At 44.4% G+C, this 16,496-nt stretch overlaps 1 protein-coding gene and 1 long non-coding RNA gene across 2 annotated transcripts; both read right to left on the bottom strand.

Moving 5' to 3' along the window:
• Positions 1–1,091: 1,091 nt before the first annotated feature.
• On the bottom strand, positions 1,092–5,142 carry LOC128142835 (uncharacterized). Its single transcript, XR_008235527.1, has 3 exons — positions 5,101–5,142; positions 2,585–2,630; positions 1,092–1,648 (listed from the first exon to the last, which is right to left on the bottom strand). It is a non-coding gene; the product is annotated as an uncharacterized LOC128142835 (long non-coding RNA).
• A 47-nt stretch (positions 5,143–5,189) lies between these two features.
• LOC128143582 (ankyrin repeat domain-containing protein 26-like) lies at positions 5,190–9,365 on the bottom strand. The gene is made up of 6 exons (XM_052790941.1): positions 9,337–9,365; positions 9,127–9,268; positions 6,995–7,276; positions 6,054–6,289; positions 5,266–5,347; positions 5,190–5,219 (listed from the first exon to the last, which is right to left on the bottom strand). Exons 1-6 carry the CDS (start codon positions 9,363–9,365, stop codon positions 5,190–5,192), a joined length of 801 nt encoding a protein of 266 aa, XP_052646901.1.
• Positions 9,366–16,496: the final 7,131 nt, after the last annotated feature.

The following is a 16,496-nucleotide window of genomic DNA, read 5'->3' on the forward strand; positions in this document are numbered from 1 at the left end:
CAGGGAAGGGGGTGGAAAGCAAAGTCAAGAAGGGGTACAATAAAACAAAGACAGACGTATACTAGATTACAAAGCTTATTAAATATCAAGTTGAAACAGAATATCTGGAATTAAATACAGTGTATTAGCTTCAAAAAACCTTATTCATATAAAAAGGAAGAGTGTCACAGCAGCATTCATTGCTTTCCTCACTGCCTGTTAACTCAAGTCCTTGAATTAGTGGGTAAAACCCCCCAAATTTTTCCAGTCGTAATTCATCTCAGTACAACCATTCTTACTTTTCCAGAACTGGGACTTTGTTGTATAATCTTCCGATTGCTAGTGACTTTTGCAGACAGGAAATGACAACTGCAGATCTTCAGTAACAACAGGTAACTCCCTGAAAGAAGTAGAACTGCTTGTTTTGTTGACATAAATGCCCCACAACAGCCACCACATCATCAGCGGCCACCAGCAACAAAGAGATGGGCTGTCCTATCACACAAGTTTTGGAAAGTACTAAAGAGGCTCAAAGTTGATATATTAGCATTCCTTTTTTCCCCACACGAAGTGTTTCAGGTGCACCACGGGTGTTGATGTAGGAACTGCAAATGTCTAAAGCTGCAGCAATTTTTAATACAACAATCAACATGAATACCATGAGAGGCAATGGGCACAAACTGAAACACAGGAGGTTCTGTCTGAACATCAGGAAACACTTTTTCACCGTGAGGGTGACCCAGCATTGCCCGCGGAGGCTGTGGAGTCTCCATCCTTGGAGATACTCAAAAGACAACATGGTCCTGGGCAACCATCTCTAGGTGGTCCTCCTTGAGCAGGGGGGCTGGACCAGATGACCTCCAGAGGTCCCTTCCAACCTCACCCATTCTGTGGTTCTGCGATACAAAACAAATGTACCAAAAAGACCACATAACTTTCTTGGCACTACTATACACTCACAAGTAGTTTTAAACCTAAGGCGCATAAAGTGACAGCAATGTAAAGTGCCCTATTCTCCAGCCTGAACACTAGTAAAACTTCACTTTAGCAGCAGAAATATTCACTGCATCAGGACTGAAGCAGTGGGCTCCAAGCACATCACAGAATGTCCTAAGCATTAAAATAACACTGGAAACATTAAAAACACATAGAGTGAAGGATTAAACAGAACAAAGGGAATGCTTTTGTTAAAACACAGAACATGAGTGGAGCAAAATAATGCATCTACCTTAATAAGAAACATTTTGACAGTTCTGTCAAGCTCAAGAGTCAAGAGTAGTCAATCTGCCAGTCAGAAAAAATAGATATGGTTCTTAGTGTGAGTGCAAAATAAAACAACTGTGCATCAATAAACCATCAGGTAAGTGCAACGTGCTTGACATCCATTTAATAGACTTAGCATTTATATTCAGATAATAAAAAAACCCCACGTTTTCACATCTGAACAATCTGAAGGATGGGAAACCACAGATGCGCGATGTAAACAAAATTATTTCCCGAGCCTTTGCCTAGCATTTTGTTCAAATCAGATGATTTTTGGCTAAAACATCACGGTACTCCTGTATTGCCCTTCAAAGGGGATCCTGGTCAACATGGACATTTCCTGAAGATCCATCAGCAGATACCATGGGAGAAGCTCCAGCAGATCCAGTTTCAAGTTCAGCAGTGGCTAGGGAGAACAGAGACAAGATTCCTGGTGTTACTTTTATAGTAGACAGGGCCAAGTAAGTCACTGTAAAAACATTATGGGTAACTGGAGAGACTCCAATCCAGAAAGATTTAAAAACTTCTGAAGGAACATAACAATGAAAGGGCTAGGCACAAAGGGAGAAACACATTTTTTCCACATGTGCTTATTAGTCAACAGTACTTTTAAAGCTAGTGAAAGACATTCCAGAGGCCTCACGCTGAACAACTTCAGGGAACTGCAAAGCAGTGACTCTGGAGGAACAACTGTGAAATGGGTGGAATTCCTCTTTGGACACCTGGCCTTACATTACAGCCCATGTTTTATGCTACCTATCACAAGCATTCCACTCACATTTGCCTAAATGCTACTGAATGATCTTTTCCTAAAGGAAGGCTATCTTTTGTCACTGATTATATTCTTCTTGCTTATCCAAAAAAGACCGCAACATATAAGCTACAAATATAAGCAATGAATAAGACACATGGCAAAAATCAAGAACTAACAGCAGAGAATGCGTATGGTATGGTTTAGTGCTGAATGCACTTGATGTACGTGGAAGGAGAAGTAACAGCTGAAGTCTACAAAAATCTTTTCCTAGGGCTTCTTTTACATTTCATATATATGTGCTTGAGGATTAACTCTACCGAAAGGCGACTTCGGCTTAAGCCAAGTGTATCTGTGTGGGGGAAACGGGTTAGTTTTCTTTGTGCTTGGTTTTTTTCAGGCAACCGCATAACATTCTACCCAGTATGTTGGTAAGCAGGAAGTTTTCACATTCAAGTCTAAACTGGAAAGCTAGCAGAAAAAAACCCTGCACTTAGCACAAGAACTTGACAGCTTTCAAGCCATTATTTTCAAGAGTTAGGAACAGTCATCTGTTTCCTTAAAAACACTCCTAACACAATGACACATTACCCTCTTCAAGTTCTTTAGTGATTTTTTCCTCCAGTTCCTGCTGTACCTAGAATTATATAGAAAACATACAGTTAGTATTTTAAAAGTAACAAAACAACCTGTAACTCACCAGCTGGATTATAACCGGGCATTTAAAAAATATACAGGAAAGAAGCACAGTGGTGTTATTACAATGAAGGTATGGCAAAAGTCTATCATCAAATACACGAGCAGAATGTCAGCTAAATGCTGAGATCCGCACAAATGCCATCCATAGGGACAAATTCAGTTGAGGCTGGCTTCTGCAGCTTCATAAGGGAAGTGCAAGAGCAGCTGCTGCAGGATTGACATACACCATTGTATAGAAAAAAGCATGTGCCAATATTCTTCTTTTCTCCACTTTAAGATGGAAAATTGAAAGAGCTCCTGCAGATCACGCCAGGATTCTTCTTTATTGTTATTGCCAATACCACGACACACATAGAATATAAAAACACACGTGACTTTTTCTTGCAAACTTTGTACGAAGAAACAACAGCAGCAGCTACAGCTTCTACACAGCGAGAGCTGTGGGGTTTATTATGTAACCAAAATCAGCTTAAGGAGCACTTACTCCTTTCTCCCCTAGAAGGTGGTTATTGCTACCAATTAAGTTATTCTCACTTATGATTCTGACTTCAAAGTCTTCATAAGAAGAAGTCAGATCTTTTGAAGAGTCATAGTCCAAGCGCTATATGCTGTTGTTTACATTTGATGATGCTTGTGGCTCCTACATTTTTTCCATCAAGTCTGTGACACATAGAAGTGAATTTCAAAATAGATACCACACAGCTTCCAGGCCTACGAGGGCCACGAAGATGCTGAAGGGCTTGGACCACGTGAGCTATGTGGAGAGGCTGAGAGCTGTGACTGTTTCTTTACTGGAGCAGAGAAAGCTCAGGGAGACCTTATCTATGTATATAAATACTTGGTGGGGTGAGTAAAGAAGATGGAGCCAGACTCTTGTCAGTAGTGCCAAGTAAAAGAACAAGAGGAATGGGCACAAATCAAAATAGAGGAAATTTCATTTTAACATAAGGAAAGTTTGGTTTTTTTCCTTTTTAAACTGTAAGCGTGGTCACACCCTGGAACAAGTTGCCCAGAAAAGGTTGTGGAGTGTCCATCCGTGGAGATGTACAAAACCTAGCTGGACATAACCCTGAACAACCTGCTATGGCTGACCCTGCTTTGAGCAGGGGTGGGGCTGGACTAGATGATCTTCCGAGGCCCCTTCCACCCTCGCCCGTCCTGTGATTCTCTGATTTTAGTACTGAATCCCTGGGGGATAAGTATTTATTTTATGAAATGAGCAACATACCACCACCACCACCACCACGAACTGAAACACTGTACAATGTACTCAACAGGCAAAAGCCTCAGGAAGGGAAGCAATCTGCATACCCTCGCAAGAGGAGCAGTAACAGGCAGTAACTCCAAAGGCCAAAGAAGTGGGGCCGTAAACCAGCAGAGGGGAAGGAAGGGCCCTCTCTCCAGGCCTACAGGGATAGCTGCGACCAAATTCACCAGCTCCTCCAGGAGAACCACCACTCAGTGGTACTTCCTTGGAATAGTCTGTGCCTTCACAGCTAGAAGAGGGGAGCACAGAGCTGGAAGAACAACAGAAAAGGCCCCCCCAAATCCCCAAACCTCTAATTGTTTTCAAGCAGGTACAAGCAGCAGCAAAATCCTGGGGAGAAGGGACCTCCTAACACATGAAATGAGACAGAGGTAACAGAAAAAAGCAGGAAAACTATATGCCTAGACCAAAAGACGACCCAAACCCAGGGCCTATCCTAAGCAAAGCAGCAGTAGTTGAGGCGTTAGAAGAAACCACTTTCCCTGGTTTCTGGAGCCCTCACCATGACCAGAAGGTCCACAGGACCCTCCACAACATGTGTGGATGAATCAAGAGAAGAAAAAATCTTGTTTTCCTCTTATTCATTCTAGTTCCATCTTTGTGAATCTCATCCATGCCCGAGGAAAGAGAAATAGGTGGAAATAAAGCCAACACACTGATTTCTGAATAGGGAATGAAGAGCCAGGCAAAATACACCTTTGAGGACTATAACTTGCCTCCACTGTTCTTCCCCCCAAGCCCCTGGAAAAGGCATCACAGCTGACTATCCCAAACCTCCTGAGCAGGTCATACATACTATACATTAAAATTTAATGAAGAGCTTAGCTGGGAACTTCCTATGCCACAGTATTCTTTATCACAGTTTCTCTTGTAAAAGAATGTAGTTACACAGCTCATTATTTAGATTTCAGAATTTTGGGGGTTTTGAGCACTCTTGGAAAATTTGTACAACCCTGATGACCAAAAGTCTTCACCCCTACCACATATACTTGTGTACTGTTTTGATGATGAGCAATTGTTTGGCCATATTAGACCATAGAGTTTGGAACTATAAATGGATTCTAACTTCAGGCTGAAAAGCATAACCTTGCTTACGGATACTCTTGAGCAGTAGTTGAGAATAGTATTTCAAAATTCTTACCTTAGCCACATAGGCTTCAACCCTCTTTCTTGACGATAATGCGTTCCTGATTTGGCTTAGGAAACTTCCTCCTAGACTTAGACTTCCGTTCAGTGCCAAATGGTTGCCAAGATGTCCCACTTCAGTTGCACACAGAACTGGACTTGCAGCCAGACCTCCACTGACAATGCTGCTTGCGATGAAAGGTCTGCTTCTGTGGCGCTCCTGAAGGAGCTTAGCATTGGCTTCTGCTAGTCTCTCATTAGCTCTGAAACATTCAGAAGCATACAAAGAATTATCTTTGGTAATGACACTTTTGCAAAGTCGCCCCCCAGGTCTTTGACTGTTCTTCGACTTCTGAAAGTGGAAGGGATTAAAAGCCTCTAAAACAAGAATATAATTTGATCGGAAGTCTTGGCGCAGAGCTGATTTCTAGGAAGTCACACCACCTGCAAGGAGCAGCAAGAGTAACCAACACTTATGACTTCTCAGCATTAGGGCTTCAAAACAATCTGTGAATGCCATGTGTTTGCACAGCTTCTTCTGAAAGGTACTTCACCTGCGTAAGAACTCTGGACTACCCTTCCTTTCCCAAGGAAAGCTCAAACCTCAGACATGCTGCTAAAATGGAAGCCAAAAAAAATTTTTTTTTTTTCTGTTTTGCTTCCCAGAATCAAATTCTGTTCTCTGAAGTGCCTATCCTTATTCAAGCAATAAAGGACATGAAATTTATCTTTTCTGCCACACACAGAATACCCTATTGATGCCATGGTAAGTGGTGTTACTGCTGGAACACTAAAGAGAAATGAAGACAGTTGTAATGAAGGGAAAGGGTCTTAAGCTACTTTCCTCGGAAATATGCCTTCTTCTGCTTACATACACAATGCTACCAGATGCAGAAGAGGGATTTTAGGAGGAAAATGCATGAGGAAAAAGTAGTATCTTATTACCACTCCAAAAAAGCATAAGCTTACCTTTCCAGTTTATTTGCTAGGCATCTTCTTATTTTTACTTCCTCCAGGTACAGCTCTTTGTACCTTTCCACTTCTGCCTGCATGGATTCTTTTTGAAGAATACTGTCTTGTTCCGTATTTTTTATTCTGTCCAATGCACGTTCAAGATCTCCAATTCTGTCTTTTAGCTGGTTTCTCAGTGAAGCGTGATGACTGGCTCTGATTTGTTCTAATCTGTCCTGGGAGGCTGCCTGCGTCTGAAGCAGATAACGCACTTTCAACCACTGCAAAGAAGAAGAGAACTCTCCCTGCCAGTCAATTGCACGTACCCAATTTCAAGGGGCCCAGCTTTACTCAGTGAGGCAACTGTGCCTCCTCACTACCATCAGCAATCAAGGCAGAACCCTGGAACTACCACATTAAATAGCTCTTCAGAAAGAGCCCCCCTCTTAGCACTATTGTTCATCAGAGCTACTAATGAGAGAACACCATCTCTGTAGGACAGTGCATATAGAAAAGGATTCCTCAAGGAAATTATAAGGATCCCCCATCTCCACCCCCCACCCCGCAACTGTGGTGACTTCTTTTCTGAGCACTTTTCCCCGTACAATGGCAAAGGAGGACCTGTATGCCTGGCCATGACAACTGGAAGTTACAACACCCATTCAAGGATGAACACGACCAGCGGACAGTGATAACCTCCCCCCCCCCGCCCCCCCCAAGAACTGCAAAACGGAAATCTACCTTGGGCAAGCTTTTGATTCAGGGACCTGCAGGCACATTACACACACATGAAAGCACTCTTGCCCAACCATATTCTCTTCTCCCACTGCCCTTTACGAAAGACAGAAGTACAGCACTAACAGACAGAATCAGGCACCAAAACTAAAATACTAAAAAAATGACAACCACAACAAAAGTATGTAATAGAGACTACAGACACATGTGAGAAATTCACTTACCTGCAAAAACAGATTGACTTCTTGTAGCTTTTGTCTTATCTCTTGTCCGGCTCGTTCTTCCATCTCTCTTTTATATTGTTCTAGTTGGCTGCGATCCACCATGTTAGTCTCCAAATGATGTTTGAGGTTAGCCACCTCTTCTTTCAGCTGGCATTTGCTCTTCTCCAGTTTTTCATGGTTCCCACGCATGGTGGACAACTCTTCTCGCAAACCCTGATTTTGTGCTTCTAGCTGCATGCATTTTTTAGACTCTATCTCCAGCTGCTGGGAAAGTTCACCAACCTGTAGACAGCAAAAAAAAAAAAAGAACCCCCAAAACCGGGGAACTCAGATCTACAATTACTCAGTTCTGTGAAAATCAGTAAAGGGGTTGGCCATCAAGGCTGTATTTACCATCTGCTGACTCAGTATTAAAACCAAAGTGAAACCAGTCTCTTCTTTTAAAACAAGAACAGCTTTCACAACATTCCTGATAGGATTCCTCAGGCTCCCATCCTTTCTCAGTTCTTCTGCAGTAGGTATCAAGAGGACCGAGAGGTGCCAAACTAGCAGCATTTCACGCATAGGGCTAAGTGGAAAAGCACTAAGGCTATTCTTCCATGAGGTGCTCATATGCTCACGGGAAATCACACACCCCCATACCTAGCCACCTTCTGGTTTCATCAGAAACAACACGTGTCATGCTTTAGAGGAAAGTTTACATGCTGTCAACACAATCAAAGCTTCATTACAGAACTGACAAGACAAGAAACAGATGCTCTTTTTTTTCCATTACACTGAAAGATTTGTAAATAGTGGTTCAGAACACAGCTTTTACAGCGGTGGTGGAGGAAGACATATTCTCTTTAGGTCAAAGCCGCAGTTTGTTTTCAAAAATTTGCAGGAAATATCAGACTTTCAGTAAGTCCCAACGGTCAACTACAGCTCTATCCTCCTCTTCCCCCTCCAGAAACATACATTTTCTGTACCTGTTGAAGATAAAACATAATACCCTGTCTTTTTTTAATAAAAGTGGAGGAAACCAGCATACTAAACACTTGAAAGAGTCTCTAGCAAAGTAGAAACTTTAGACTTATCTAAAACCGCCTAAATGTAACGGCCTTCCCTGTCATTCGAAACAACTCTCCAACAGAAACACAAACCCACTACTGACTTCTGGACTAAAAAGGAGCCACTGCAAAGGCAGTTGACTCATTCTACAATGCCTTCCAAATACGAACGTAGCTCTGAAACATGGCTGCTCTAGCAACAAATCTGAGCAATGAGCGGAGAAGTAGATAAAAGGTTACGTGCTACTGAACAGCCAGAGCAACCTCAAAAGCACTTCTGGGAAATCTACTTCTGGGTGCCCATGACAAGGGAAAGATGGGCCGAGACAGCTGCTAGCAAGCAATAAGTTACAGAATTTTTTCTGCATCGCCTCAGCTGCTTCGTTCCCTGGGAAACAACGACACCGTTTAGAAAAGCAAAACCTGAACTGCCTTCTGCTCAACTCCTGCCTAAGACAGAGCCCAAGGGGTGACCTCGGGCAAAGCCAACTTCATACAGTTGTTCCCAGTAATGGTGGTGTTAATTCCCTCTCTTCCAGAGAAGGAATTCATCTGTAAGACCTAGAAGACGCTGCCATGGCCTCAAGCTGCAGCCAAGCCTGTGCCGAGCCTTACAGCTCTCAGCCCTGAACCTCACCCATGGACGTGACATCCTGGTAGGACTGCAGTCCCTATGGACTGGCCTGGCAATCAGCACTCTGGGCTGACCCTGCTTGCTGTCACCGGAGCTATTCTGCTCTTCTTGGTGAGGGCCTGTGGGACTGCCCATGAGCTCATGGACCCTGCCAGCCTTGCTGCGACTCTCGGCTCGCCCTTCCTCTACAGAACAGCCTGCCCTTGATGTGCCCTTGCAGATACTGCTTTGCACATTATGTTTTCATCTTTACCTATAATGATAACTACATCAGTATTATAGACATCTACTACTGTAACAGTAGAAGGAGCATCAAGAAAAGGCAGTCACTTCTAACAGCAAAGAAAAAAAAATCAACAGCATGAAAAGTAGTACAGGGAAAGAATAACACAGGTTTTTCAAAAGAAAAAACAGCACCACCAAAAAACCCCAAACAAACCAGAGCTCACCTTTGTTCTTAATCTACCAACTTCATTGACCGTTTCAGAATAGCTGTTCTTCATTTCTCTCTGTAAACTAAGCTGGGACTTCATCTCTCTCTCCTCATATATGCTTAGTTTTCTCATAGATCTGCTCAGAAGCCTCTTCAACCTGCACAGTAAATGAGTCAAGAAAACAATGAAGCAAAGGAACAACCGGCCTTTTTCACATACTCTTACGTAAACAGCGCAGACATGGCTTGCTTCATCTTTAACGTGCTTTACACACCAGCAATTACTGAGAAAAAAACAGCATTACTGTGCCACAAACCCCTTGAAAGGTCCAAATTTCACCTGAAAAGAGGAATAAAAGACTTCCTTCCCCCCAGGAGAACCGCAGAGCAACCTGCATTTGCAGTTCTTTTGGCAGCTATTGAAAACGATGGACTCATGCACAGAAGCGCCCTGCAAGAACTAACACGGGGCTTGAATTTTCTCACAAACTGTTACATACATCTGTTTTTACAGTGAAGTTCAATGAAGCTTGACTCCTACTCAGGGATACCTCTTCACCATACTAAAAAGCCATACCTCTTACAGTCTTTCTGCAGTTCGATGTTTCTTTTCATTTCTTGGTCCAGACGCAGTTCGACTGGGCGTTTCAACTCTACCAGCTTCTTCACTTTCTTTCTTTCAGTCTCACACTTTCAAAATAGAAGAGATACATGACACACACAGCGTAGGAACAGTATCTACGCACAGTATATGCATCTAACATTCTCCACAGAGAAGCTGCAGTATGCCTCCATCTGTTAGCCAAGTTCCACAGAATGCCAAGGGACAAAGTTCCTGAGAACATTTAATCACTTCGGGTTTCACATCAAACAGGCCAACACCTAAACAACAGAAACAGATGACCCCACTGAGGCAAAGGCTCTTCTAACGCTTCAAGGCAAAAAGGTGGAAAAGATGCTGCAGGACACTTTCGGCAGTTCCTCTACTCATACCAGGGATTACGTAGGTATGTACATCGTGGGAGAACACAGATCAATCTAATGCTTTCATGGGATCTTCAATGACCAGCAGGCAGGGGCTTGCAGAGGAATTTGATCTTTTGCAATTCTTCAATGTTTCATTTCCCTCTGCTATTACCTCCCTCTCTCCTCTGGGGGTATTTACTTATTCACATCTTGTTCTTCCTCTTGGTGTTTTCTCAGCCAAACCAGAGGAGAGCTGGCAGCTGTTTTGACTTTGTACTTCCATTTTTCCTCTACAGAAAAGGAGAAAAGGGAAAGACTGCCCCTTGGAAACTGGCAGCCATTTCTTGTTTCCCAAGTACTAGTTCATTTGCCCAAAATTCCTGCAGTACATTTTTCTGGGAGGCTTTTAAGCTCCCACTACCCTGAAAACATGCAGCAGCTCCTCCATACATTGCACTGGAAACATGAAGCATTTTAACCCTGCCCAGAAACCAAGGCGTCAGAAGATGACCAGAAGGAATCCAAGAAATAACTGGGGAACTGCAGCCTTGCTCAATGTGCTCAACGGATAGCAAACCACATTGGGAACTCTTCCCAATAGAACCATGCCAGAATTTACACAAAGATACCCAGCCAGCTTTTATTTGCTTCCTGGCTGACACCCAAATCACAAGATACTCAGTGCCTGAACGGCAAGGATAACAGAAAAACCTGGCTGTAAGAACTCGACAAAAAGGTAGACACAGTTCTCCGGGGTATTGGCTAGGCGTCCAGAGAATTTACTGGGCTCACCTGTTCCAGGAGTTCAGCCTTTTCTCTGTCAAGCTGAGCAACACGCTCTTCAAGGTGGGATCTTGACTTCAAGTGCTCTTCCCACATGCTGTGGGAGTCCTCTGATGTCAGAGGCAGCACATTCTGCTTTTGCATCTGTGAAAGCAACAGCGGCAAAAGAAGAAACTAAGGTGACTGGAAAGACAGCACTGCAGTAGAAAGCAGTAACTTAAATGGAAACAGGTCTAAGCTCTCCTCTCCCCATCCAACATCTACAGTTAAGGTTAACACGGAGTGTACAACACACCTCAGGAAACATAACCAAGAGCAGCAATTGAAGCTGGTGGAAAGAATGAACACCCTAGAAGTGACAAGATGAGGTTGCAACTTTGGGGGATGACACGCGCACACACACACACACAAGATCACCCTACACTTTCTTCCAAAGGTCCTCCAGAGTTCCTAACAATACATACTTTTTAATATAATAATTCCTCTAGTGCCCACCACAGAAAATACCCTACCCTCACGGCTTCTGTAACAGCTCGACATCTCCTGAGAGCAAGAAAGTGCTCTGCCCGCTACTGTACAGCATCGCCTCACCTAATTCTTTACCTTAGCTCCCTGCATGGCAGGACAGTACCAGCACCTGTTCGCAGGCGGGAAAGGAAGCTAACGTGGTCTCAAGGGCAAGCTGTGACAAAGCTGCAAAGGTAACACGGACCTCCCAAGTCCAGTCTCCTCTCTCAGCTTTCAACCACGGATCTCCCCCCTGCCCACAACTTCCATCCTATCTAGCATCTGTCATGGTTTAACCCTAGTAGGCAGCTCAGCACCACCCAGCCACTCACTCACTCCCCACCCCTGTGGGATGGAGGAGAGCATCGGCAGGGTAAGAGTGAGAAAACTTGTGGGTTGAGATAAAGACAGTTTCATAGGTAAAGTTAAAGCTGCCTGTGCGAGCAAAGCAAAACAAAGAATTCATTCACTACTTCTCATTGGCAGGCAGTTTTTCAGCCACTTCCAGGAAAGCAGGGCTTCATCATACCTAATGGTTACTTGGAAAGACAAATGCCGTATCTCCAAATGTCCATCCCTTCTTCCTTCTTCCCTGCAGCTTTTATTGCTGAGCATGATGCCATATGGGATGGTCATTTGGAGTCAGCTGTCTGGCTGTGCCCCCCTGCCCCAGCTCCTTGGGCACCCCGCAGCCTACTTGCTGGCAGGGCAGTAGGAGAAATAGAAAAGGCCTTGACACTGTGCAAGCCCTGCTCAGCCATAACTAAATCACCCCTGTGGTGTTAACACTGTTTTCATCACAAATTCAAAACATAGCACCGAACAAGCTCCTGTGAAGAAAATGAACTAGTGTCAGATCCTCACATTTTAGAGCGTTAAGTAGGACTTGCCATAGTAGCATGGGAAAACTCTCAAAACCAGAAAGCTGGGGAATGCACCAGGCTGCTTTCTGAGCAGCCTATATTCAGTAGAGTGCAGGAACTGAGCTCCCCATGGCTCTCCAGGAAAACCTCATCCTAAAATTCCCCCACAGAAATAGGTAACTAGGCTCAGGAGCTCACAAAAAGGGAAGTTTGTGACCAGCTTACTGAGGCAGAGGCTTGCAGGTCTCTCTGAAGGGCTTCAATCCTATTGTTTTGTTGCTGGACTGTGGCTTCCAGTCTGGCATTTTCAATTTCAAGGCTTAAAAAGAAATACAGGTCTTATGAGGGAAATCCACCAGAGCACCAGTTCTGAAAGAACAGCGTGAAACAACATAATCTAAGACAAAAGCATCCTTCAAAATCGTATATTAACTTGCTGTGATGCAACAAGGCTATCCTGTTGTTTTCACACCATCCCAGTAAGCGACAGACCTTACTTCACTGTGTGACTCTCTTACCGTTGCACATGTTCTTCCAGTTGTTTTCTAATCGTATTACTCCCAGAAGATGCCAACAGGAGGTCCTGCAGTTTCTGGGTAGAAGCTATTACTTCCCTTTCCTTATTATCCAAGGCAGTCTCCAATTCACGAACACAACGCTCAGACTGAAGATGCTGTTCTTCCAACTCCCGCAACTGTAAAATCACAGTAAGAATCCCCAGTAGTCAGGTGAGCTTCTATATAGAGGGGTCAACTGCTGCTGAAGAATTCAAGGACTGCATATACCTGCACATACCCTCTAGTCAAAGAACTGTAATCATTTCAAGTACATTCAAACCTTCACTTGTACTAGCAAATGAACACAAACTGTGTCACTTCATCATCTTTTATACTGGCCTCTCCCATCCCTCCACTGATTTCCTATAGCACAGTTCTAAGCACTGACACTGCCCCTCCTACCCTTTCAGTGACTTGCGACACTCTTTGTATCCACTTGTTTGCTCCTCCATTGAAAAAAACGAATTAAAAAGTTCATCCTTCTCCTAAAGTGACTTCACAACTCCCTCATAAGGAAATTTAAGATGATTTCTATTTCAGAACTCAGAGGCCCCTATACTTCAGTTTTCGTAAGAACACTGCAAAAGGTGGTCCCCGCCTCAGAAAAGTAGCTTACGATTCACTTGCAAGAAGGCTGCTTAAGGATGGCAAATTACAGCAGGGCCAAAGAAGGGGGGAAAAAAGATGCTGAGATGCTGCTTTGCAGATACAGTACAAACACACCACCTGCAAACCAGCTCTTCTTCTTGCTTAGTTCAATGCATGTGGTTCTGATACCTGTACTCTTAAAAGAAGCCCAAACCCTAACATCTGTTTCAAAGTTCCTTCATCCATGAAGGTGGCTCACATTGTTTTACGCACTGTGCACCCAAAACAAAGACAATGACTTTCAGGCATATTTAGCAAACTACAAATAAGGAACATCTGTTGTATACAAACAGAAGACTGTAAAGAAAGAGTGCAATATCTGGAACAGGGAAATAGTGGCTCAGAGCAGGGGTGAATTTTGAGAGAGAGCAAACCGCTCTGTTCGGACCTAGCCACCAGAAGGCTGCTCCTAGCGCACTGCCTTGCCCCTCCAGCTTGCGAGGAGCTCCCCAAAGGGCCAGCTGCGTTTATCACCAGGGGAGGGGAGGAAGAAGGGAAGAGAAAGGCCACTGCTGCAGTACTACCCCAGAGCCTGAACAAGAGCCTCTGCTGTGGCATTGAGGAGCAAGATTCTCTCTTACTTGCAGCAGAAACGAATTGGCTTTTTGATGATTCAAGTAACGCTATCTTGCACTCTGGAGGAGGAGGAGGAGGAGGCCACCTGGCTGAAGGTTTTACTGGCTTCATGAATTATGACAGGGGATCACTGTTAACTTCCTTAGATCTCTCTCCTACTGGCTCCCAGAATACTGTTTTGTCCTTTTTCACAATGAACAGGAAGAAACAGCCACCCACAGGTTTATTCCTGTAGTGACAGGCTTTCCATACCTCAGCTTTGACCCTTTCCAATTCCTTTTGCAAGCGCAGGTTGTCTTTCTCCAGGGCACCGTGGAAGCGCATAGTATAAACTTCCAGAGAAGCTTCTGACATAGACTGCTTTTTAAGAGGACTGGCAAGCTTCTGCTGCAGCTGTGCGACCCAGTCCTAAAGAAACGTGGTTACACGAGCACAAAGAATTCGATAAGAACATGAGAAGATGAGGTGTGCTTTTACTTCTTAGGTTACATAATTAGGTCAGTCTTCAGAGTGAATTTAAAGGTAAGAAATGTTGCCTGCCCCCAGCAGGCACCTGCAAAACTGATGACCTCTCTCCATCTTTCTCAGCTGAGCGCCTCCACGGTGCCAGGGGGAAGCAGGGGAAACTTCAGTGCTTCTATGCTAGAGATGAAACTCAAAGGCCAGTTGCTAGGAGACCCAGGTCATTAGCTTGACCTGCCTTCGTCCCAGTCCTAAATGAACAGCTGACCAAGAGCACAAGTATTTCAAGGGCCCCCAGTTACAAATGTGTGGCGGGAGCAGCAGAAGACGTCAAAAGCCCAGAGGTAAATAAGCCCAAAAGCAAGCGAACCAAAGGGGACCCCACTGCGTCCCTCACAGAAAGTACCTCGAAATCCCCAGGAGATTCCGCATCTTCCTCTTGCTCTGCTCCTCCCACTGGCAGGGCACCTATAAAGGAGGCAAGAAGCGACACGCTGTGAGTGTTCATCTCACTCTGCTTTTTCCCATCATCCAAGCCCAGCATCCAAAAGATGAGGAACGGTTCTACTACAGGCCATAGTGATTTTCCTCATCGGCTCTTCCACAGTTAAGGATCCTACCTTCTCTGTCCTGAGCAAGTGCAGCCCTTGTAAAGGCAGCAGTCCTCACAGGGCAGGAGCTGCTGAGAAGTGCCTTGTCTGCTACACCACCTGCAGAAGAGTCTTCTGTGTTTTCACTCCCCGTGTTTTCTGCCAGTAGCTTACTAAGGATATATACGGAAAGAGAAGACATAAGAGTTGGTAGAAACAACCACATCTTTGCATACACGCTTGACTAGGACAGCAACGGCCATTCCTCACCCAGCCTCTCCATTTTTGTTGCCAGCTGAGAAACAGTAACACCCCCACCCCCCACCTTACTCTTGCACTACTGTTCCATGATGAAAAATATCCACTGCAGGCTTGTTCATTCTCTAGATGCATATTGGCATCCGTGAAGCACTTCAGCCCTGCTGGCTACAATCTAAACTGATAAACAACCTCTCCATAGGGAGCACTACAAAAATTAACAAGCCCTCTGGCAGATTCACATCTAACTGCAAGGGTGCGATGTCCACAGGATGCTACATTAATGCTGCAACTATTCATGTCAAGCCAGCCTACAGTCTCCTCAAATGCAGTCCTGACTTGGAAGAACTTCAGAAATGTCGATGGTTAGTCTGAGGACTTGAGAGTTTAGACAGCTCCTAAGTATGATCAAGAGGCCAAAAAAGACTGCGGTTGCATTCTAAGCACTGCGTGTGTTAACTACATTGAATAGGCACTCTCTTCTAACAAACCTGAAAGAGAGTAAATTGGGGCTCCTGAGAGAGACCCCTTTCAGGTTTGCTTTTTCACCGTGTCGTGGTTTAACCCCAGCCAGTAACTAAGCACCACGCAGCCGCTCGCTGGCTTCCCCCCTACTCAGTGGGATGGGGGAGAGAATCGGGGAAAACAAAAGTAATACTCACGGGTTGAGACAAGAACAGTTTAGTAGAACAGAAAGGAAGAAAATAATAATAATGATAATAATAACAATAGAAAGATGACAACAATAATAATAAAATAATTGGACTATCCAAAACAAGCGATGCACGATGCAATTGCTCACCGCTCTCCAACCAATGCCCAGTTAGTTCCCGAGCAGCGATCCCCCCCAGGCCAACTCCCCCCAGTTTATATACCGGGCATGACGTCACATGGTATGGAATACCCCTTTGGCCAGTTTGGGTCAGCTGCCCTGGCTGTGTCCCCTCCCAGCTTCTTGTGCCCCTCCAGCCTTCTTGCTGGCTGAGCATGAGAAGTTGAAAAATCCTTGACTTAGTCTCAACACTACTGAGCAACAACTGAAAACATCAGTGTGTTACCAACATTCTTCTCATATTGAACCCAAAACGTAACACTATACCAGCTACTAGGAAGAAAACGAACCCTATCCCAGCCGAAACCAGGACAAACCGACACATTAACTGACAACTCAGCCCC

The sequence above is a fragment of the Harpia harpyja genome, chromosome 6, assembly GCF_026419915.1.
Source record: "Harpia harpyja isolate bHarHar1 chromosome 6, bHarHar1 primary haplotype, whole genome shotgun sequence".
Lineage (NCBI taxonomy): Eukaryota > Metazoa > Chordata > Aves > Accipitriformes > Accipitridae > Harpia > Harpia harpyja.